Genomic DNA, 25,037 nt, shown 5'->3' with positions numbered 1-25,037 from the left:
TGTGTGAGGTGTTGCGTCAAAACCTGTTTTGATTGAGATATTCAGGGGTTATTTACTCTTAGCTTGCAGACAGTGGGATTGTATAGCACCTGCTGTTCTTGTAACTTGAAGGGAAACCACCCTAATAACATCTCCTTATGGTTTGCCTTTCAGTGCTGTTGGAACTGTGGGCGCAAGGCCAGTGAGACGTGCAGTGGCTGCAATGCCGCCCGTTACTGTGGTTCCTTCTGCCAGCACAAGGACTGGGAGAGACACCATCTGATCTGCAGCCCGGGCCTCCAGGCCCAGCCCAAGCCCCTCTCTGGCGTGACCACCAGGGTTACAGCCAAGGCAGACAGTGGGCCCTCGTCCAGTCCCAGTGGGGAGAAAGCATCCACTGCCTCGAGGTCCTCCACTCCTGTACCCATCTCTGGAGTGGAAACCAGTGGACACTAATCCCATTTTAGCAGTGGGTGTTGAAGATAAAAACTGTCAAATGAGGATGCCCGACTGTTGCACCATCCACATTTGTGGGTGTGAGGCTCATGAGCTTGCTCATTTTTCTGGGGCTCATGAAGCGCAGATAAAATAAAAATGACTCGGTGACCCTTTTCACAAACCCAGCAGATAGGACTTGCCTCCTTCTCTTGGTCTAGAGATGGACCTTCCCAAAGGACTGGCTTCTGGCTGCGTTATGGTGTCTCGGTTCTTTTAAAGTTTCAAGAATTCTAAGTACCTTGCGGACTTGACAGATGAGTGTTACAAGGTATGTTTAGCGTCTTTTCATGTAAAAATCAGGCAAAGCTCTTCCTTCCCCTCCAGCTATAACTTTGAAGAAGGTTTGGTTACAGTGGCCATTTCATACTCTGCAAGTCAAGTTTATGTTATGTATATAATGCTAAAGAAATAAATATACTTGATGCTGGCCTTATATTTGTATCTGTTATTGACCATACATTATTCCACAGAAAATGTTTCCTAGAGATTCTATACTTGTCTTCCAAAATAGTGTTCTGTGTATGGTTGTTGTTCATCTTATGCTCCCAGGATCATGTTCGGTTTCCTGTATTTTCTGTATTTGTTCCTTTGTAGGAATCTAGGAAATTTTTGTCAACTGGACACAGATATTTCAAGGCTTATGGATTTTAAAAGATACTATATTCAGGTATTCAAAGCATTTTTATGCCAACAAAACGTTATTTTCTTAGATGTAATGTTGACTGTACCTGCATGTTTCCTCACATAAATTAGATATACAGAAATGTTACCTTGTGCTAACATAAATTATGTTCAGTGCTGCACATTTGTCACTAATGTTAACATAAACAAAATTTTAAAAGTCGTATGACAAAAAAGCAAAAAACAACAGCAGAGCCGAAAGAACTTCTCTAAATCATTTTTCATGTCTCAGCTCATAAGATCTCAGGAGGGTGTTGTATATAATTTATTTGATTATGTTAAATAAAACATGAGGGGGAAAAAGAGACTGTTTTCTTTCATTTTGTTTGTTTTAGGTGCTACACTTTAAAAATGTAAACATTACAGAAATATTATATTAATATTATACAAGTGTGTGTAACACACACTGACTGAAACCGCTTGTCCTGTGTGTACAATAAATTAGGAGAATGTAATAGTTTTGCTTTTTAGGTTAGAGGTAAAAATGAGTGGTATGTAAAAGGTTACAGGTTGTGCTCTGTTTTGTTACACTCACTCAACAGTTTATGGAGTTCTTTGTGTGTCAAGTGTAAACCAAATTCAGATTTAAAAACAATCAAAAACCTCTGAACCTTAGGTTTTTTAAAAGTAGTTTATAATTGTTAGTGATTTTGGAATTGGGTTCAAGAGCCAGTTATGTTGTCTTACACGTGGGTTAGTAACAGAAATATCACCATTTTTGCGCAGGATGAAAGAAGGTAACAAAGGGTAATTCACTGTAATGCCTTCAGCGAAACTGCAGATGGCAATGCAGACAAGACAGTTCAGAGATCCCTCAAGAAGTAATGGAACCATGGAACTCTTTTTTTTTTTTTTTTTTTTACAGCTGTCAGTCTGTTGGTCAGGGAGGTGTGGCAGGTGACCTTGGGCAAGGTACTTACCCTAAAAATATTCTCCAGTAAAACTCCCCTAACTGTATAAATGGGTGCATCACTGTGATTACCTTAATGTCACATTTTGCTTTGGAGGAAAGTATCAATCAAACAAAAATATAAATGTCACTAGAATATTACATCTAAGCCAAATGCATATGCAAACCAGAGTAATCAGTTAGGTAACTGTCTGGAATGACTTGCAGGATTGTTATAGATCTGAAAAGTAATGCATTTACAGTAAATGTTTTATATGAAAATTACAGTCATTCAGAATAACTTTGTGAAATTGAATCACTATATATGAAAGTTGTTCATGTACTTCCGTTTGTTATTTAGAATATTGTAAATGCTAAACATTTACAAGTTGTTTACGCTCTTTTTACAGTGTGCTGTTTTTAGCCGTGTTGCGATTACCACATGCTTAATGCCAGTCATCCTAGGTATTTGATAATTGTAATAACAATGAAATCCAGCAGATGACATACTTGCACCATGAAGACTGGAATTTTCATAATTTAAATTAGCTATATGATGACCAGGAGTTTGAAGTAAATATTTAGATGTTTCTTTATTTTTTATAACTGCATATATATACTTTATATGATTGATTTAATCTGGTCATATTGGAAGAAAATTGTTGATTCCAAAAGCATTCATTTTCAAAGTGGTTTATAATAACATTGAACAGCAAGATGAAAAGTCACCAGATTATAGGTTCAGGCTTGACTCAAAACATTGACTGTGTTTTTCAATATACAAAATGACTAAACACAGCAGAATGCAGCACAGGCTGTCCTCATTATGCTCGCTGCATATAAGCTGCTTTCTTTTCTCCATTTTTTTATTGTTAGAAGTAAAACGATGTGGATTTAAAGACAGATCCGAAGCACTGAGCTAGAGAAATAAATGATGGAGCATATGATCATATGGCCTTGATAAAAGTGTAAGAGTTAAAGGATTTCTCTGGGCAACTGGCAGTAAAAAGTTTGGTTCCCTGTGGAAGAGCTGTCCGAAAGCATCAACTGTTTTTTTTTTTTTCCTTCTGCCGTATTACTTGAACAAGACAGGAGACATAGCCATCTGCAACGAACAGCAGCCGAACAAAAATCTGTCTTTGGGCTTTCAGACAAGAACGAAAATATGGAAAGGTCCCATGTAATTTCTCTGATAGCCCCTTCCCACAGTTATTGCTCTGTTGATGGCTCTACCCCATTAACTTATTTTTGCAAAGCTTATTCCTGAATTCTTGCAAGCTGTTCAGAATTTGTCAAGGATTCCTTTAAATATTCATTTTCTGTCGCCGTTTGGAAGACAACCCAATTAGTATTGATTGCATGCCAGATGGCAACTGTTGGGTGCTTCTGACTGCATACAGTGCACAGGGGTCTCCTGAATGCTTGTGCAGAAAACAGTGGGGTTTTTTTTGTTTTAATTCTCCAATGGAGATGTGCTTTGAATGCATCACTGCCCAGAAAACATCACACGGGAGCATATTTTTAGTTCAATTAAATTAAATTATAAACCCATAAGAAGTTACCAGCCTGTTGTTTTATGGCTAATATTATCTCCCTGATGTTCCCATTCTTGAGTCAGTTCCTTTTTGTTACAAAAATGCATTTTCTTACACATTTTTGTATTAAAAAAGCTTTCAATATCTGCCTCTCTTGAATCCCGAGTTGCAGAATTTAATACTGCTTCATGCAGTTTCCAAAAAGGCAGACGATTTCTTCAGTCAAGCAATAAATTATTTCCTCCAGAGCTCCAAAGGACAGAGATAAGTTTTAATGTAACACAGTAACCCCATTCAACATACCCAGGAAATTCATATTACAGATGTATTTAATGTTTTATCCATATAAGTCTAAGATATAACTACTTTCTCTGGTAGTAATTATTCTGCAGAGGTCTACAGAAGGGCACAGCAATAAATTCTAGTCCCTTGTCTCTTCTCCAGGGCGCTTTATTCATTATAATAATAGGGTTGTGCCCAAGTGTGAAATGGCACAGTAAAGCAGGCGGTGCAAAACACAAAATAGTCCTAATATTTATATCCCAGCCATTGCTACACATCACACACAATACAAATGTAATTATATCCAGGCTAACCAATTTCATAATCTTCAATATCACATTGGATTTGTATTGTCGTTCTTGTCTTGCACAGGCACCTCGGTGTGCCAGGTTCCGATACCATGTGAAAAATACATTCTCATGGTGGATTAACAAAAAAAAGAAAAAAAAATCACAATATTTATTAGTGTCAATAATTAAAACGGTCTTGGAGAGTGAATTAGGGCTCAAAGATTTGAAGTCTAATCGATACAGATCAGCCCCTTGACACAAAGATAAATTCATTATACAGAGGACATCAACAGTTTCAGAATACTATGTTTAAACTCTTAAACAAAATGTAAAGACAAATTCAAATTACCAAAACACATTGTATCACATCACAGTCAGAAACGTTAGATATATCTTCAGTTTGCGTGTGACACTTATGAAATTTCAGATATCGAACCACATAAGATTCTGTTGTGTTTTAAGGGAACCAAAAGCGTGCGCTATCTTTTTTTAAAACTTCTAAGTACAAAATAAATTCTGGGTGCCTCCTAGACACGCAGCATGAAGTTTATCTGTGTGAAACAGACTAAGGTGGACAGGATCTGCTCAAGCATCCAGTAGGATTTTTTCAGTTTTCTGAGATGTGTTATTTTAGACATAATTTATGCTTTTATATTCTTGTATACTTTTGTTTCTTTAGAGGCTGGATTGCTTAGCTGATTGTAAATCAGCATAACTTGCAATGCTGTCATATGCTTCCATAGCCTTATTCATACATACAGTATATACTTTTAAGACAGGTACAAATATTTTCATCGGACAGCACAACTAGTAAACACTACAAGAATTTTTATAGTCTATGTAAATCTGTGCTCTCTGGCATCCAGTCCAGTCTTCCTGGCTTCACACTCTGCTCTTCAGGATTAACTGTCCATCCCCACTGTTTCAACAGGGTTACTGACCACTGACAGAGAGCGATGGATGGACAGTTATGTTGTACTCATACAGTCCTTTCCGATTCACAAACACATTCAGAATTCCGTTTCTACAAAAATGAAAGGGTTCTATGGTCCTAATATATTTGAATCAAAGTTTTCCCTACTGCCACGTCATGAACAAGAACACAAATGCATTATTTGCAACTAATGAAGTGCAATAGAGCGGGATTTATTTTTTGAGTGCTTAAAATTTAAGGGTGATGGCTTTTGTGTCAGCGTTACCGTCAATTACTTTTCACAATCCACCAGGATGCTGAAAAAAAATAAATATTGAAACATGTCACTCTACATTCTGTAGGCATAACTTCACAGCAGATATTAGTTTGAAATTCTCCTCATCTCAAATCTATACTAGCACTAATGTAATATAATGTAATATACGTGATATTCTGTACTGATTGAATTTATGAAGAAGAAAACATAGAAGAAAGAAAAAAAAAAAAAAAAAACACTTTGTTGCAGTGAGCGTAGTAACTTCTCAATGAAATGGACAAATTCCCCAGTGTTTTCCGATGTATTATGACCCACCTGGCAGCAGTATGGTAGAGACCTGCTCTGCACCCTCCAGAAGTTTTATAATAGTGTGTTGGAAAGCCTTGCTCACACTGGACTGCAGGTAGCTTTGCAGAGGAAAGGTTAGGCAGGTAAATCAGCTGTGTAGTTACATTAATGACACACAATGATACGATGCCGTAGCTCCGCTGGAGTACAAACACCCTATGGAATCTGGAAGCCACAGGCTGTAATGTAAGCGCTGAGGTTTCTGAGTTATACACTGTCAAGATAACCCCCGGTATTTACTGCATTAGAGAAAGGGGGCATATGAGTGTTTAATTATTGCTGCATGCAGTGACATCGCTATTCTTACTCAAGAATTCAAAGTAAGCTCATTACATACGCAGTTATTTAGCTGACATTTGACACTTACAGCAGGAGGTGGGATGCAGATGTGGGGCCTTTGAGTGTAAGGGAGCAGCTCGAACCAGCGCTCTACCACATGTCCTCTGAAACCGTGCTCACAATTAAATTTCAGCTGTTATTCCTACTTCTTATATTTAACATTTTTTTCCAAGACTAAAATCGATAAATCAAAGCACTCAAACTATGCAAAAATACATATACTTATTTGTGTAATACTGTTGCACCTGCCAGACGGAGTCTGCTGGGTATGACGGATGTGAGAACGAGAGGAGCAGAGGGAAGCAGCTGGAGAAGAGCCATCCTCTCTTCGGGAAAGCAATGTTTTACCAGCGGCCTGCAGACACCCAGCAAGCGTTGCCACAGATGATTCACACATCCATCCCACAGACCCACCTCGTCCAGGAGGCACGGTCCCGCCAGAACTCGTACACGACGACGCGCCGCTCTTCTGTTTGCTTCTGGACATACACGCTGCGGAGAGAAAAGCATGGTCATCTGCCAGCCCCTTGGCAGACACGGTGCAAAGTGTAAGCAGGAATGTCCCAGCAGTGCCAATATGAGAGCCATTTCAAAGCTCTAAAAAAATATTTTGAATATGCATAAGGAATGCAGACAAGTTGTTTAATTCAATGTGGATTACACTTAGCAAATCATTTGCATATTGTAGATAACATGCATAATTAATGTGCCGACATTAAGAGGGCTCCTGTTGGTATTTGTATCAGAAATAAAATACATGAACTTCGAATCATAAAAGAAATATTTTAACATGCACGAGGAAGGCAGATAAATCATTTAACACTGAAAATCTTGACAATATCCAAGGAAAATAAAGTTTATAATTAATGCACCTACAGAAAACATGTCTTGCCTTTGCACTTGTATCGATAATAATACATACCAACAATTCAACAGTTAGTCCATGGAACTCCCTTTAACTCAGGCTCCTCCTTGTATTTTGGGTATTTATTTATATTCAAGGAATTTATCAGTTTTTAGCTCATCCGACTACAGCCAAAGTGGTTGTAATGGAAAGTATATAATTTCTGTAGCAATTCTTTACAATTTAAAATTATTTTTTCATTATTCACCTGTACACCCATAGTAGTGCAGAGGGACTTTAAATCTTTCAGTGCAATAATAAAAATTACAACATGGGTGAGTGGGGTTGGGGGGGGGGGGGATGAATGTTCCAGTATTACTGAAAGTATTCTTCTCTTTAATGAACACTGAAAACGCACTGTAAACTGTCACCGTGGTGAGATGCGGCAATGGTGTATTTTTCCAGCTCCTTCTGGAATTCCGACAAGTTGTTCTCCATCACCAACATCTGTCTCTGGACCAGGAGAACATTCTGTCCACACAGAGAGAAGAACATGCTTCTGATTTCATGCCAATTCTATGCAACGGGTACTGGAGGTATAAAACAGAGACACGGAGAAAGCGCAATTCAAAGCGATCAAACACGCTCTGCGGGGAAAAATAAAACACTTGACTACTCAACAAAAGGTAAGCGATGCAATTTAGGCTGTAAGAGCATTGCGTAACGGGGGCACAAGCTTCAGAATGGCCGAAAAGTCTCCGGGAACAAAAGCACCCTACATCCTTGTTCAAAGCACTTGACAACAGCATCGCAGTGTAAACAATCAGTGTTTGCACTAGTGCTTAGTCAAGTGCTTTGAACACTGTATGCAAAATGGAAACAACACCCTCTGCATTAAAGGCATCTGCAAGGCAAATCAATTAATTATTCATTACTGATTATTTAATAATATTACGCAAGGTAACTCATTTGACGCAGTAGGTTGCGCTGCGAGGCGGAACAGGGTTGCACTGTAAAGAGTGCAGACATTGATCTGCAAGGTGTCCACCACATTCATGTGTTTATACATATATCTAGGTGTAGTTGGAGAAAAAAAAAAAAAACATTCTGCATACATTTTTGGAATAATGAGCTTTGTAGAAACGGCTAAACAGAGACCATGCAATGCGGGGAGGCGTACGCATGGGCGTATTCGCTACAGTTCTAGAATATCAGAATCACTTTATCCTCATTATAGCCTTAAAGGAAGAGCTAATAATTAATACCAGCTCTTTAAATGTGTGACTTAAGAGGTGGGTTCAATCAAAATTACAGAAGCTTTGCATGAAAAACACAGCTCCGAATATTTTACGCCGCACTCTCTTAGATCTAACAGCACCTTCCCACAACATATGTCCAACTTCACGGTGAAATTATACTTATCCGAAAACTCTTTGCAGCGGTGCCAACACATGTTAACGCTTAGACCGTACGGTGATGTTGCAGTTGTTATTGTACTGCAGTGCAACAAATCAATATGAAATGACTTAACCGGTAAGAAAATAAAATTTGACAGAGTATGTGTGGGGTAGGATCATACTGCAGGATCCTGGGTGAAAAGCGATGGCTGAACTTTGTCTCGATAGGGTAATCCCCAGCACAGCCCTTTACCTGACACTCCATCTTGGCCTGCTGGGGGCTGGGGAATGTAGAGACGCAGTGGTTTTCAGGCTGCAAATGAACCCCTGTCAAAAAAAAATCAATATATATATATACTATATATACTGTATATACACACATACATTCAAGATACACAAGACAAGGTGTTACTCCCCATGCGTGTAATACAATGGCTGTACACAAGGACCGAGTCCAACAAACCTCACAATGAAGCCACAGAGAACGTCCAACACTGCTAACATATATCTCCAAGACTCGAGACCAAGAAGCTTAACTTCCTTCCCTAACCAACACAACCACAGGGTACCGACATGGGTTTTTCACTGAGGTTGTCAAGTGGGCACCTCCCTTCGTCGGTGTTTCGTTGAATTAGGCCCACGGACACCTCCGGACGGCTCGACGCTGCAGTCTGGCGTCTCGGACCCACCCCCATCCACGCACGTGTCAGATGCCCTTCGCCCTCAACGAATACAGCTCCTTCGCCGCCAACCTTAATGAGCAGCCTCTACCATCAAATTCCCCCAGCGATGACGCAGCTGATTTAGCCACAAACCCCCTAACACCTACCTCTACCGGTCTCACACGAGCCCGCCACCCACGGTCTCTCGCCTCTGCCACCAGATTGACATACTTCAACAATTTCCACTCGCATGCCTCTCCAGCAGCATCCTCGAAGGGCACCGTTAACAATACAAAGTACACGATCTGCTCACGCTCCGAACACAACGCCATATCTGGACGCAATGAAGTAGCCGCAATGACCCGCGGTACCTGGAGCTGTTTGCCCACATCAGCCGGCAGCTTCCAGTCCCAAGCGTTACCCCACCTACCAAGGCACGTCCGCTCTTGCGGGGTGTTACCCTCTCCTGCCCGCACAAATCCACTTGTTTTATCTCTACTGCAAACAAGCAAAGAATTCACCACTTGCCCCTTCCTCTTAAAAACGCCCGCCAAACATCTATGAACTTGATTATGGCGCCAAGTATAGCGCCCCTGACAAAATGTGCCTCAGCATCACCACTGCAGAACTTACAAGAACCATCACCACCTGTCCACTGCTTAACATTCTGTGGCGTTGGCAGCACGTCATAAGTCGCTCCAACCGCGAACTTAACACCTCCATTCCATATATATATATATATATAGTAACGACCCGCGTTACTGTGTTTTAGTGGGAAATGTGTTTAATGTAATTGGTTAGCTTTTGTGACCTACAGGGAATATAAGGGGGTGTTTGCGTCTACCAGAGGAGAGAAAGAGAGAAAGCCTGGGGGCGCTAAGCAGGCTGGGAAGGCTGGCTAGACGTGCAGGTCCTGGAAGAAATGGGGTCCTCGAACCGAGGGCGTTTTTTCCCCGTGTGCCGCGTTCGAATAAAACGTTCGAAATGAACGCTGCCTCTGCGTCCTTCTTTGCCCCATCCCAACCCCCGGCACTGCGCACCATTATATATATATATATATATAACCTGAGTCCATATCTTTTTACACCCACCTCACACACCATTAAGAAGAGCTCAGATGACACTGAGTAATAGAAATGGTTTAAATATGAAACATATGTAGAAAGTGAGTCCTTCTACATTTCCACTGGCTAACGTGTGTGAGTGACAGAGAGAGAGAGTGTGTTCCACTGATGTATGGATGAGTGACCCAGCGTAAGCAGCGTATCTAGCAGTGTAAGTCACCGCGGTGAATAAAGCGTGTGGGCTGGTAACACTACGTAGTATCCGTTGGAAGTCGCGTTGGAGAAAAGAGTCTGCTAAATAAATAAATGTAATGAAAAAAGTCCTGAATATGAGACTTTGTCAAGGTCAGTACTGTTCTGTGCACAAATATATAATAAATATATATATAAATCACACTATGTACAGTATGTGCTCTGTGTTCACCTCTGCGGTCACTTGGGTGCATTTCAGGTGCCATCCAAAGAATGTGATGAGAATGATTACCTACGCAGAGCTTCTGTGTGCCAAGACCAATAGGAGACAAACAGAGCTGCCTCAAGGTCTGAAAACCAGATCTTCTGGTACTCTGTGGCTCTGAGAGATCTTCAGTCTCCCTGCTAGAGAAAAAAGAACCACGGCCCATTATGCAGCACTTGCTTTCAACCTTGAAAGGGAAATGCACCCATTAAGTATTTAAAATTCAGAATATAAAGGAGCCCTACAGTAATTTCTCACTCGTTTCTGCTTAATGAAAGGCAGAGCTTTTGAGGGACGGCTTCTTTCAAGAGACTCATTGTGGCACTTGCTTTAGAACAAGGCTGCTGGTCTGAAGATGACAGCACTCTGTTCCACTGTTGTAGTCACTGAGAAGTGGAGCCTGGTACATTGTGTTACATGGTCACACTTAAAGTAACGGAAGATATGCATTTTGTAAACAAAGTAATAGTTTTCTTAATTTAATTTCTTGATTTTTTTTTGTACGGGCTATATGTTGTCTGGACGGCGGCCCAGTGGTACTGCTGCCTCACGGGACCTGGGTGTTGCAACAGAATGTGGGTTTGATCCCCACTCAGTCTACGTGGAATTTGCATGTTCTCCCTGTGGTTTCCTCCGAGTGCTCTGGTTTCCTCCCACAGCCCAAAGAGATGCCGTTCAGGTAAATTCCTGACTCTAAACTACCCTTAATGTATGAATAAGTGAGTGACTGTGTGTGTGTGTAGATGACCTAGTGTGCCATCCATCATGTACCCCCCTCTGCTTCACTGGAACCCTGATCAGGACAAGCAGTTACTGATAATGGATGGACATATTTTCTTTATACACTATATATAGATTCTCTTAACATGAAACTTTTCACCTTGCATTTTCTCAGACCTCAGTGTATGGTTTGCCAAGAAAAACTCTTCTTACGGCATTATTTATGCTAAGCTATAAAATATGGCCTAAAAATACAGAATGTCTTCCGTTTTAGGTCATCCTGGTGGTATAAATATATTTTAACAGCAGCAGGATTTTCAAACAGGCAGGGTCACTGCATGATGCTAAACATGGTCTGCACACACCCAGCATTCTGCTCATGGAGAGACTGCAACTAAACTGTAATTAAAATGTTTTGCATTGTAATTATGGGTCATGGTGCCTACTTATTTAGTATTTTTAGTTCAGAAATAAAACAACCAAAATTGTTTTAAAATGTTTTGAGTGTTTAGAGATCCGGTCTATTTTTGCACACTTTTTAGTGAGGGAAAGAAAACTATGTTTCTTTACCTTACTTTGTCAGGGTTGCACCTACAGCCCCAAAACAGCAGCTAGGGTTAATTAGATGTAATGGGAATTTAACCACACATTTTCCTTTTACAATGCAATAATATAATGCAAGGTGTTAGTTTTCATTCAGAGTAACAACATATTACATAACTTTTTTTTAGAATATCGAATAATATGAATGTGGTCCAGTCAATAAGTTCTAAGACTGGCCACCATGTGACCCTGCTGAGCCTTTACTACTGATGGCTTGCAACTAAAGCAATGTCCCATGTCAGCAAAACTTAGATCTTAGACTTCTCTGCATACAATAACAGAATGAACACGTAATACGTAAAGTGCCCAGTACTGCAAAGGCCCGCAGTGCATGCAGCTCTGAAGGCAGAGAGGAAAGGCACTGGTTTTCGCCATCGGCACACCTATAGACAGGCAGCAAGTCAGCACCTAGTGTGTACCGACATGTGGGCTGACACCCACAGCCGATGACAGAGCCCAGACTGATGGCCATTACTGCGTTCACCCCGAGGAGCGTACTGTGTCTGTGAGTCATCCCTCTGCGCTCCATTAGGTCCGAAAAATCGATGCGACAGCTGGCTGTCCCTGTCAGACAGGTGTAGTGTACCGGGGTGGTTATGTAAGAGTAGCACCTCTCTGGCCCGCTCTGACGCTCCAAGGCCGCCATCGCCCACTGCAGCGACACCTGCAGGGACTGAAGCTGGCTGGACGTTTCTCGGAGCATAAAGCGCGTCACGAACTGGCCCAGCACAGAGGAGCTATGGTACTCCTAGGGAGCAAGAGGAGAAGATGAGCAGTTACTGCACAATCTCAGCAGGGTGTGTGTGCACGGAGAATGACGTACAGTAGGGTTCAGCTTTACGTTCTAGAACCAAGTAACCTTCAAAATCCCGCTCAGACATCCTCCCGGGGGACTCCATCAGGTAATCTTTCAGCCTCAAGACTATCTTCTGAAACACAGCACCTCCGCTCACCCACTCTGTCCATCTCATAGAAAATATGTCTCGTAAGCATTTAGTTTAACTGTTAAAATTGCAAACGGCATGCCAAATGTTTGCAGTTGTTCGCCTATGAAAATAACCTGACATAGAAATTTGCCCGATTTTCAGAAATAAAGAAGGTTTTCTAAATCATTTTAAAATTACACAAAGGGTCACGTGTACCTTAAATTCCTCAAATAAAATTAATCTAACTTGTCATTTCCAGTTCGGCAAAATACGAATAGCATTTAAAAAAAATTGATGGGCAATTTAGCCGTTTTGCCCTATACTGTGGCGCCCTCTTTCGATTGCCCTTTCGGTGGCACAACGAGTTGAACCGCTCTCTGTTGGAAGAGTTTCAGAAGAGCCAGTAGTCTGGTGAACTTAACCTAGGCTGAGAATTGTTTGGGGAAGTGTCACAAAGACAAATTAGTATATTTCCATTAGTACTTTATACCCCAACTAGGCATCAGGCTTTCATATATTGCGGGAATGTAGCCCTGAAATCTGAACATTAAACCTAATAAAGAGGTTCCCTTCTGCCCTCGTAGAGGTATAAGCATACAGCTGCATAGTGTGGTCTGAAACGGAGATGTCGTACCTCTTTAGTCTGGTCCATGGCCTTCAGGATTGCGGTGTTGAGTTCCTCTAAAGCTGACAGCACACTTAGGTAGGCTCCCAGGTGCTGAAGAAAGTATTCTGAACAAAGGACGTTCGGTTACTAAGGTCTGCAGATGAGTTTATCGTCACTGGCGCCGGAACATGCAGGTTGGTGCATTGTGTATCTCTATTTTGTGTTCGCGGAAGAAAGCGATCCTTTCCGCACCGGTCGATATTTATCCATTAGCTCGGTAAGAGGTCGGTGGACATTGCAGAATAAAAACCTCAGGTGTAATCCCTACCTATTCACTACGGACACCGGTTGGGCATTCCTTGCAATATCATAAGATGCTTTTTAGTACTAAGGAAAAGAGCAAAGCCTTGACAAGCCCATGACTTTCCGACATTGGTAGAGGAGCTTCACCAAGGCCCAGCAGAAAAGCATGAAGAACTGGTCAGACAGACAGCATTGCGATTTAAATGCCAAAGCTTGTGAAAAGTCTGATACGGATCCATGCGACAGGATGATGTCTTTCATTTATGCCAGCGCTGGACGAGGTCTTAAAACAAATGCCAGCGTTCGCTTCATATCTGAGCGAAATGCAAAACACGTGGGCAGGAAAAACGAGCAGAGCCGCTAAGAACTGACGTCTTCAGAGGACAACATCCTTCAGAAAGAGACAGAGAGTGTACTGTATAGCGCAGATATGGCTCGCAAAAATCCTACACAGCGCAACGTAAATGAGGTTCCCAGAATTCCTTGAAAAACTAATTTTACAATGTTTGTCATCCTCAAACTTAAATATGTTGCTTTTTTCAATTAACAATTTTTTGTTTTCAATTAAGGAAACAATTTGCTTCAGGGAAAGGAAACAAATGGAATTAAGATTGGCTAAGATGCTGATAAATAAAACCAGACTGTTTCTATGGCTGACAGCAGTGGTCAGTAATACACTGGCTTTGGATAACCATTTCTTTCCCTATCAGCGACAGACAGCGCAGGCAGCGAAGAGCGCCAGATGAACAGCTGAACGCAGAATGCAGAAGGAGCTGTACTTCCCCTAAAGAATGACAGCAGAGGCCTGCGATCGTGCCGTTCATCATGAAGGCAGAGAATGATCCGGAGACACTACGGCACCGAGCGTTCGCACGGTAAGGCGTTTAAGCGAAGTGCGCCGGCACTGACATTTTTAAAATATCAAGTACATTAAAAGAGTATTCACACTTACTTGATAGCTTGCTTGTGTCTAAGTTGCTGGAATTTAAAAGGAAGGGTAAACAAACAAGGGATCAAATGTGACGTTACAATCTGAGCTCCTCATTCAGTTTGTGATTTTTTTTTTTTCAGAATCAAGAAAAACAACAGGAATAAACAACGAAGGCAGAACGCCTGAGTAATACTGTGAAATTTCAACAAGCTTCTAGCTTTAGTACCTTGAGTAACTACACAAACCACTTACTTGTCTTGACAAACACCACTGATTGTCACAAAAGTTGCAACCGTGAGGTCATTAAATGAACGCTTATGACTGATAACCACAGAGGTAGAGCTTAATGAATATTATGTATTGCTATTACTATATCATGAGGTTTAAAATTCTTTGTATATTGCGTAAAGACAATAGCGGCCAATAATCACAATACAGCACATAGTATATTACTAAGGTATTTTTCATAATAGGGTGTAGTCTAAGGGATTTATGTAGCTGCTCATTTTCACGTGTGAAAATAATTAACGGTAATTGTTTTTCTGCTAAAGCTGTAAAAGATGTCACCAACCCCTAAAATCGGAAAAAAAAAAAAAAACTGGTCTGGGCAACAGATCTTCGGAATCTTAAATCCTTAGGAGACGACAGACGCTGTACTGTGCTGCATTTCTCTGTGGGAATGAACACTCTGAATCTCAAAGGTCCTCTTTTCCTCCACCATGGCCCACTCTGTCCATCTGGATCCTCTACTACAATCTCTCAATCCTCCTGTCTAATTAGCTAATTAGTTCAGCTGGGCATTCTACACCCAGATCTCATTCTGCAGGACACCAGAGGTATGTTCAGAGCCTGAGCATGAATACAGTCCTATAAACATGCAATCATACGGAACATGTTCATAGCCCATTGAGATCATGTTCTAATTTTACTGTATTTCATTCGTGATCTGTTGATAACAATATGGATTTTGATGTCAAGCAGTGACCCTAAAGCAAGTAGGCTATGGCGGTACAATTATGACTTTTAATTTGTCATAACTATGCTACTGACAGTACATTTGGATTTACTGAAATGAAAAAGTTATTTTAATGAAAAATCTGGCTAATTTTGCTCCAAGCCTTAGTCATCTCTTGTTTGACACCTTCATGATCACCACTCATTTGTTTGTCATGACAAGTTCAGAAGTTCTCATGGAAAAGTCGGTCACCTACATCCAGCAGCCTCGGTGATCGTTAATGACGTATAAAATTTTGCGTAAAATCACTAAAAGGAACTTCCTGTGCTCAAACAAGCTTTTAATGGTCTGCTATCCTAACATTGTACAAACATACATTAATCTCATAATGAAATGTGAATAAAGTAGCAATAAAATTAAAAGGATTCACAGGATGTACCAAATATATTTTTTCTTGTTTCTGTGGGATAAATTGTACATTATTATTATCGGTATGTACAGTCAGTCAACTCAAACTTTTTAACTCATCAGTTAAAAATAAAAAGGGTAATTCCTACTTGGTCTCCTGCTTGTCTATAGAGCAAAAAAGCTTTTCCAGTTCCGCTGTACTGATGATTCCATCGTCAAAGCAGGCCTTGAATTCCTCGAAGTTGAGCTTGCCATCATCTGGAATCAGAATCCATTTCAATTTTGCCACACAGAGTTCTGCTTTGTGTCACTAGATCAGTCACGCTTAACACCGGAGTGACAGCTGTTATCTTAGTATATGCATATCAATAACATTATGCGGGAGGCAGCTAGTAGCACAGTGGTTGGAGCTGTTACCTTTAGACCCAAATTTTATAGGTTCAAATCCCTTTCTAGCTACTAGTGCCATTGAGCAAGGTACCTACCCTAAATTTCTCAGCTGTATAAATGGGTACATAATTATAGGTAAATTAACATTCTAAGGTGCTTTAGGGGTGGAGATGTCGGCTAAATGTAATGCGAATCTTTACCGGCAAATAAAACACGCGGTATGTCATACTAAAACTGACACTGCCTGAAACCCCTGCCGGGGGCACAGGTAAAGACCAGCTGTACTTACAGCACTTTTCAAATTAGTATTAGAGTATAATTTATTATATTATCCATTTATCTGATGCTTTTCTGTGAAGTGACTTAGAATGTTAAGCTGCATGTAATTATTATCCATGGCAGTGTTTTTTGACTGGAGCAATTTTGGACAGGTACCTTGCTCAAGGGGGGGTGTGGTGGCGCAGTGGCGCAGTGGGTTGGTCCAGGTCCTGCTCTTCGGTGGGTCTGGGGTTCGAGTCTGGCTAGGGGTGCCTTGCGATGGACCGGCGTCCTGTCCTGGGTGTGTCCCCTCCCCCTCCGGCCCTACGCCCTGTGTGCCGGCTTAGGCTCCGGTTCCCCGTACGGGGGGCGAGCGGTTTGGACGGACGGACCTTGCTCAAGGGTACTAGAGAAAGCACAATCTGAACCTGCAACATTTCAACTTAAAGGTAGCAGTTCCAGTCACTATGCTACCTGCTGTCCTGTTTCTGTGAACCGCATATTGCAGAGTGTTCCGGACTGCAGAGGGCGTACGTAACTTGGTCAGTTCCCACAGGTATAGGGTTTGAGTAACTTTTATTTTAAGAAAATACTAATAAGTAAGCTGCAGGCCGTATTAAAAGACAGGACGGAGACGACGTGGTAGGGGGTGAGCACGCACGCGGGGGACGCACGCAGGGGACGCGTTAACATCGGGGCTTCGAAAGCGTGTGCACGCATCAGTGATGGATAACACCAGGTAAAATTGTTCAGTGCATTAATAAAACCCTTATTTTGAGACGCCAAAGCTTGAATTGTCTGAAAATATATCAACTCCAACGTTGGGCAGTGTGACATTAACTCAGCAGCAGGGTGGTTATATGTTAAAGGTGAACTCCTATCACAGCTAATGAAAGTCCCCCCCCCCCCCGAGTGCGTTTCGCACTGCCGGTGTTCCCGCGTGTCCTCGGACACAAAGTTATGCTTCTCTAATTAGCCGAGGGCTCGGATAATTTGTAGCCGTGCAGGTAGGGAGCGCGAGGAAGCCGAAACGAGAGCCGCGCTCCCGTCAGCGGACTGGTGTGATTCATTTCTGCTTTACTGGACATTGGGCAGGCGAGACACGGTTCTGTGCTCTGAAAGAGGCAGCCAAGCAATCGACACACTTCAAGCATTCAACTTCTGGCAACCGAAAACCTGCGCTCGGGCCATTTCAGGAAGCAGAATAAATCCCAGAGAATTAGCAAGTTAACGCTGGCCAGATACTTTGCGCCGTATGGCGGAGTAATTACCTTAATTCTGTGTTCAGTTCTGTGCAGATTTTATTGCCATCTGCTTCATTTTGGCCCAACTTCCAGTCAATAACTGATCTGAATAATATCATTTACAATGAAATAAACATAGTCTGATGGAGTTCCTGGACCAATTAATTTTCTATTATGGACTGAATTTAAAAAAAAAACATTTAAACATTGATGGCATAGTTTTGTTAGATCTTTTTAACACTATTCTTACAAACATGCTGAAGGAATAAAAACGAAATGCTAGCATTCATTCCAGAAGAAATATATAGTTCAGAGCTGCAATTCAGAAGTGGAGAAGTCTTTGAACATTCAAGAAATTTACACTGAGTAGAAGGAAAGGGGAAATTATTTCAGAAGTTTTCTTGAGGATATGGTTGATTTCTGTGCTTGACAAATAAAATCACACAAACTATTTTTCTCTGTTAATTTTGTGGAAAACTTTATATATATATATATATATATATGTGTGGAATATCTGCCAAGTTCAGTGAAGCACAACATTTTATACGGGGTCTGAAGCGAAGGTCAAATTAAATACATCTGCCATTCCCTCCTGGAGTAGTAACTGTGTAATATAATATCAACCTCTGCAGGAGTCCTTCCGTAATTTTGTGTCTCATTGATTCATATGGACCAATAAAATTAAAATGACCTACCCTGGCAGTGCTATGCTTCAGATGTTATAGATCAGATGTCTATCCTAACCTCATGTCACCTTCAAAGTAATTATTATACAGTGAAGGGTGAAACACATCAGCGTTACAGAGTTGGAGAGTACATTGAAACCTGACGCTATTATCAAGTGACCTTCAGCAATAAAATCTTTTGGCAGAAAACACCAAACCCAAGTCCTCATACATAAATAATATTTTGGGACAGCCTAGCTTTTATACGTTGTGGGGGATGTCGAAAAGAGATGTCCATGTTTCATAAGGAGGCACAATATACATGGACACCGCTGGTGATTCCGCTCCTTGAGGCTGTGTAAGTATAAACAGTGAGCTATAGCAACCACCCAGAGAAAACATAATTTAGTAGAGACTGTTCAGAGAACAGTGAGAAAGTGAGGGAGTTACACAGAGCGAGAAAATAAAAGGCAACATTCTTTCACAATGTAAATTTGTTTCATGCTTTTCAACTTGTTGCATTATATAATAAGGCGGATATAATATAAACTGGTGTGAGTCATAGGCTGCTGTGATTTTCTCACTTGGTCATTATGTCAGGTTGATTCATTCTAGGGAAACTCTTAGGCCACTGGGTTGTTTATGTAACACCATGTACAGTATGTACGTGACAGATGGTATTTCTGACTACCTAGTCACAATAATAAAATCATTTCCTCCATCTGTTTGGATAACGTCATGCATTGATGTTCTGATTAATTCGAAAAAGACACTATCAAAGATGAGCCAATATAATTTCCACCAACTCAGTATTCAACCCAGAAAAAAACGGAATTTTCATTATTACTATTGTGTGCGTAGAGAATGCACTTAATCAAAATGTGACCCTTGTTGCTAACCTGTTCTTGTTCTGCACAGAATGACTTTTTTTTACTCACCGTTTTTGTCGGCGCGGCGGAATATCTGAAAGAAAGGCAATACAGGCATAATTATGTAGAAAAGATACTGCATGTTTTTAACCATCTGTGGCTTTCTGCATAGATGAAAAATGTATAATAATGACTTGCACAAACATATAACTGCTTATACTTTCTTATAAACACAGCAATCTTTGCAACAAATAATTACATTTTCATGTTAAATTATAATTTTCCATCTGGAATGACAATGCATAAAGCAGCACTTCTGAGACATTTAGTTACTATATTTAAACCGGAAAAACGGTAGGGGATTGAAAGACGTTAAATGAGACCGAAATTAAAAAAAACATTAGTGCATGTAAATCATTACCCCAAACCTCATCTGGGTAACTATAAGAACAATTAACCAAGTTAAATGTGCTTCCTCAACCTGCAAATTAGACAGTGGAGTGTATAATGATAATAATAATAATGTTTATTTTGTTGACACCTGTATCCAAGGAATCTTGCAATGTTACATAGTCCACATCGCAATGATTGCCCTTTTATGCAGCATTGGTATTTCTACTATTTCATTTCAAGGTAACTACCTTCCTCAAAAAAGGAGGGAGTTAAAAAAGAAAGACAGGAAAGTAATTGATGCATTTGAGTCGTGGTGCTGGTGAAGAATATTGAAAATACCACGGACTGCCAGAAGAAGAAATAAATCAGCGTTAGAAGAGGTACAACCAAAACGTTCCTTAAAGGCGAAGATGATGAGACTTAGACTCTCATACTTTGGGCACGTTGTCAGAAAAGACCAGTTACTTGACAAGGACATCATGTTTGGTAAAGACGAGGGCCAACGAAAAAGAGGCAGACCTTCAACGCGATGGATTGAGAGAATTGCTGCAGCAATGAATGCAAATGTTGGAATGATCAGACATGCGGCGCAAGATCGGGAAACATTTCGCTCTGTTACACATAGGGTCGCCCATGAGTCGTAAACGATTCGACGGCAACCAACTAACCAACTAACTAACTAACCTTCCTCAAGCGTACTACACCAGGAGTTGGACTGAAAACATGAACCTTCTGATGCAAGACAACAACATCTAAACAACATCATTGTTGTTCAAGACAACAACCCTAAACACCACATGAGGTGCTGTCCCTAAGTACAGGTTACAAGTCAGTGACTATGGGTGCAAATTGTTTTGAAAATGTTCTTAAATAGGGGGCACGGTGGTGCAGTGGGTTGGACCGGGTCCTGCTCTCCGGTGGGTCTGGGGTTCGAGTGCCGCTTGGGGTGCCTTGCGACGGACTGGCGTCCCGTCCTGGGTGTGTCCCCTCCCCCTCCGCCCTTACGCCCTGTGTTACCGGGTAGGCTTCGGTTCCCCGCGACCCTGTATGGGACGAGCGGTTCTGAAAATGTGTGTGTGTTCTTAAATAAGAGATGTCAACGTTTTAATCATGCATTTTCAGGCTGCAAGATTACAAGTGAATTCTGACAGTGTTATTATTCCATAGCTTCGACTGGCTGTCTAACGGGATGTTCGGTTTAATTTCCATAAACAGTCTGAGTGCCATGAAAATCTAAGAATTTTGCTCTCGATGTTGAGAAATAGGCCAGACCGTCTTCTTCTCTACCAGGTACCCGGTAAACACAAAAAGTGAATAAAGCCGCAGGCAGATTCCTCATCAGTCTGCTATCAGCAATGTGGCATTCTAGTCAGAAAAACACACACCCATCCCCTGGGCATCGGCTTACAGAGAATATATTCAGTAAAGTGACAATTTACTGCAGCAGCTTATTTTTATCCATCCATCTCTCCATCCACCCATCCATCCTTCCAGTGCAGGGTTGCGATAATCCAGAGGCTGTCCATCACAGGGAAATCTTATCTTTATATCAGAAGAACTAACAAATTCATGTTTACCCTCACTCAGTTTTGCTAGTTGCTCATCCTGGTCATAGTCACAGCAGTCCAGAGGCTATACTAGAAGCGCTGGATGCAAGGCTGATACACTCTGTATAGGACACTAGTCCATTGCAGGGTAGCCACATGTACTTACACACTATGGACAATTGGAGCACTGCCAGTTCTCCTGAACTGTTCGTCTTTGGACTGTGGGAGGAAACAGGAGCACCCAGAGGAAACCCCCATATACCACACAGAGTTGGATTCAGGTCTTGAAAATTCATCCATCCATCCCTCTGTCATCAGTGACTGCTTGTCCAATACAATGGTCTGGAGCCTATTCTAGAAGGATGGGGCATTCAGGGAAGGAGGGCGGGATATACCGTGGACCGGAAACCAGTACAACAGTCCAACAAAGCAATTGGAAGAAACCCACACAAACACGGAGAGGGTGTGCAAACTTCACAAAGAGGTGTAGAAAAAATCAACACGGACACTTATCTGATGCTTTTCTCCAACACGACTTACAATGTTAAGGTTATGATTATTACCAGTTTACAGTTATTTACCCATTTGTACAGCTGGGTAATTATACTGGAGCAATTTTTAGGGTAGGTACCTTGCTCAGCCATACTACAGCTGGAGGTGGGGATCAAACCTGTAGAACCAAAGGTGGTAGCACTAACCACTACACTACCAACTGTCCCTTTACCTGCTCTTAGGCTTCATTCAGCAGGCTGCAGAGGACAGGTGTTTGTAAGGAGGTCCTGGGTCTTTTTACTTTGCTATGACTCTGCAGCTGGGTGTGCGGTGATCCAAGACACCAGCAGCTCCAGGTCCTCTCAGCCCTCAGCTGGACGACACGGACGCCCCTGCGGCCAGACTCCCCCTACCCCCACCCCCCACCGAGTGGGCCTACTCTAACATTCAGGGGCATCATGTGCGGCTTTCACTGCGCTCCACGCTCCACGCTCCAGGAGACAGATGGCAGCCTGCGACAGTCCCAAGGCCGACTTTGGAGTGCCATCAGAGGACTGAAACGGCTCGAGCAGCAGCAACGTGGCCCTTGTTAACTTTGCACATCTGTCATGGGAACTGCTCTGAAAAGTTGACCACCAGGCCGTCTGTCTCCCTTTCTCTCCTCCGTCTGTCCCCCTCCCTCTCTCTCTCTTTCTGCCTTTCTTCCTGTCCCTCGCGTTCTTTCCGTCTCTTTCTGTGTCTCCCTGCCTGTCTATCTCCGTCTTTCTCGGTACATATGCCTGTCCCCGTCTTTCGCTTTCACTAACCTTCTTTTTCTCTCTCCGTCTTCCTCAGTCGTTATGACTCTCTCTCTCTGTCTCTCTGTCTCTCTGTCCCTCTCGGTCTCTTTCTCTGTCCCTCCGTCTGTGTTTCTCCCTGTCCCTCTCTTTCTATCTGCCTCTCTCAGAACTCAAGTCAGTCCCTCTGTCTCCATCCTTTTATCTCTGTCTTTCTGTGTCTTTCACTGCGTGTCTTTCTCTGAACCACTTCACCCCCCCCCCCCCCCCCGCCCTCTCTTTACATTTATTCACTTTAAAAATACGTCTAATAATTATTTCATAACCCATTTTTTTATTCCATATTCGGAGCGTGCACTTCATTGAACGGAGAGCGATATATAAACATTTTTGACACTGTAAAACTACAGAGAGAGATTCCTTACTCACGTCCTCAATGATGGACAGCGGGGGCGCGCAGCTCCTGCGGGGGGTCCGCGGCTCCTTGGCGAACAGGTGCTGCTGCTGCTGCTGATGCTTTGCTGACTGGAGGCACATGGTGATGATCTCCGCGCACGACATCATTTTACACTCACCTAAAATAAGACCAACGCTAAGGTAAAAACGTATAGAAGCTGCCTTCTGGGACAGGCGCTTGTGTTTCCCTCGAATTTAATAATAATAATAATAATAATAATAATAATAATAATAATGTGCTCTATGATGTCGATGAAGGGCTATATGTTGCCGGTTCTGATGCTCGGTGCTCGAGGAACTTTGCTCGGTTCCGTCAGCCCATCCTCCGTCCTCCCATCCTCCCTGTAGACGATTGGCTACCGCACCTCACGGTCATATTTCCATAAATAACCAGGTAAAAACAACTTTTACTCAGGACCAGTGATATCACGTTTCAATGTTATCGCGAACGTTGTGTCGCCGCAATCAAGGTGTCGTTGGAGGAGTTATCGCAGCACCTTTTTTTATTAGCATATAATATTAGTCTTATTTTATTATACCCCGCCGGCATTTAACGTGTGGTGTGTGTATTTTGGCCCCATCTGTCGGACGCCGGCACGTTAACATTAGTTTGATACAATAATATTCTATTTGCAACCTTAGTTTTAATTAGCGTGCGGTAAATTGCCGGTCGCTGCTTATTATTATTATGCCTTATTATTTGTGACCGTGTTTCGCAAACTGGGGGAATTTACCCCGCAGACGCGTCACTATAGCCGCAGAGGCGCGCAAAACGCCTTTTAAACTTAAAGACTTTGAAAGGAAGCTTTCTAACTTGAAATGGAAAGTTTCTGTTTGCACAAAATGCAGATCATATCATATGCACACCCACCCAGGACCTACGTTTATGGCTCTGCTATTTATTTCCCTCGGTGATTAATAAATAAAGTTTCATTCATTCATTCATTCATTCATTCATTCATTCGAAAAATTACCCCAGCGTAACTTGAACCTCACCTCCCGTGTACCAGGCAGGAACCGAACGCGCCAGAATGGTATTTTTTTCTCCACGTTTCCCCGCTCCCCCACGCACTGTGCGCGCAAACTATTTTGTGGGTCACTAGGGGGCGCCAGTAATGCAGGGTGCTGTTGAGTAGAGCGGGGTCACCGTGACTCCAGGTCAAAACAGTATTAGCAGAACTTGTGTAGCGCACTGAGTACAGCTGGGCTCAAACCCGAGCCCATGGCAGTATGTAAGATTGACAAAATATACAAATAAGGCAGAGAGAAAGACAGAAAAAGACATAGGTTTTGATTGCATCTGTATTCACTGAGGGGGTGCGGGGGCATGGGGGCATGGGGGCACGGGGGTGCAGCGGCACAGCGGGTTTGGCCAGGGCCTGCTCTCTGGCAGGCCTGGGGTTCGAACCCTGTTTGGGGTCCCTTGCAACAGAGAGGTGTCCCATCCTAGGTGTGTCTTCTCCCCCTCCAGCCCTATGCCTTGTGTTGCCAGGTTAGGCTCTGGTTTGCTGGGACAAGTGTGTGTGTGTGTGTGTGTGTGTGTGTGTGTGTGCGCGTACGTGTGCGTGTGTGTTTTCACTGATAATTCTGCAGTTAAAAGTTGACCACACATAACCCAAGCCCTTGGGGGGGAAAAAAAAGGCAAAATGCCTTTAGGTCTGCTTGCTTTCACATTTTTTAATTACATCACATTTGTCAACATTTAATGGCATTGTCTAACAATTCTGTGAAAAAAAATGTAGTTTTGCTGTAAGTAGCACTTTTTTGGCTCATGTTGTTGCTGTGTAGTAGAGCAGGGATCATCTATATAATTATCAACGAGTGTGTTGGGCAACGCCCAGCAAAATATTATGTTCAAAGTGTGTATTTTAAACATACAGCATGACAGATTTGAAAAAAAAAAAAACATTTTTGGCCATCACTACAAACTGCTATAGTGTCACAGCAAATTTATGTATAAAGAAAATATATTTCTACTAATGTTCATGTTGTGTGAAAAAGTGATTGGCTATAGAAGCTGAAAAATTGAACAACACTTT

General features: G+C 42.0%; 2 protein-coding genes across 9 annotated transcripts in view; one reads left to right on the top strand and one right to left on the bottom strand.

Annotated features, from left to right (window-relative positions):
* cbfa2t2 (CBFA2/RUNX1 partner transcriptional co-repressor 2) overlaps positions 1-1,453 on the top strand; it is a 32,810-nt gene extending 31,357 nt beyond the window's left edge. For all 3 annotated transcript variants that reach the window (XM_018726014.2, XM_018726015.2, XM_018726016.2), the window contains exon 11: positions 154-1,453. In XM_018726014.2, the coding sequence (XP_018581530.1) occupies positions 154-435 (282 nt within the window). In that variant the 3' untranslated portion in view covers positions 436-1,453. The remainder of the gene's footprint in view (positions 1-153) is intronic.
* A 1,644-nt stretch (positions 1,454-3,097) lies between these two features.
* necab3 (N-terminal EF-hand calcium binding protein 3) lies at positions 3,098-24,062 on the bottom strand. 6 transcript variants are annotated; one of them, XM_018725267.2, is made up of 14 exons: positions 23,995-24,062; positions 22,972-23,117; positions 19,404-19,428; positions 16,058-16,166; positions 14,567-14,592; positions 13,339-13,436; positions 12,390-12,526; positions 10,483-10,595; positions 8,526-8,599; positions 7,294-7,406; positions 6,446-6,523; positions 6,060-6,135; positions 5,660-5,751; positions 3,098-5,384 (listed from the first exon to the last, which is right to left on the bottom strand). In XM_018725267.2, exons 2-14 carry the CDS (start codon positions 23,104-23,106, stop codon positions 5,360-5,362), a joined length of 1,101 nt encoding a protein of 366 aa, XP_018580783.2. In that variant the 5' UTR covers positions 23,107-23,117; positions 23,995-24,062; the 3' UTR covers positions 3,098-5,359. The 6 variants fall into 6 exon arrangements, 5 of the variants coding, with proteins under 5 accessions (XP_018580783.2, XP_029103855.1, XP_018580784.2 ...); XM_029248022.1 differs by having other exon boundaries at positions 23,973-24,034; XM_018725268.2 differs by lacking the exon at positions 23,995-24,062 and having other exon boundaries at positions 10,483-10,592; positions 22,972-23,232.
* Positions 24,063-25,037: the final 975 nt, after the last annotated feature.

The sequence above is a fragment of the Scleropages formosus genome, chromosome 22, assembly GCF_900964775.1.
Source record: "Scleropages formosus chromosome 22, fSclFor1.1, whole genome shotgun sequence".
In the NCBI taxonomy this organism is placed as follows: Eukaryota; Metazoa; Chordata; class Actinopteri; order Osteoglossiformes; family Osteoglossidae; genus Scleropages; species Scleropages formosus.
This window is presented reverse-complemented; position numbering and strand designations above follow the sequence as displayed.

Coding starts and splice junctions, on each gene's coding strand:
- necab3 (XM_018725267.2), bottom strand. CDS start 23,106: ATGATGTCGTGCGCGGAGATCATCACCATGTGCCTCCAGTCAGCAAAG. Junction 19,429..22,971: donor CGCTGTCCATCATTGAGGAC/GTGAGTAAGGAA, acceptor CCTTTCTTTCAG/ATATTCCGCCGCGCCGACAA. Junction 10,596..12,389: donor CGTCAGAGCGGGCCAGAGAG/GTGCTACTCTTA, acceptor TTTTTTCTCTAG/CAGGGAGACTGAAGATCTCT.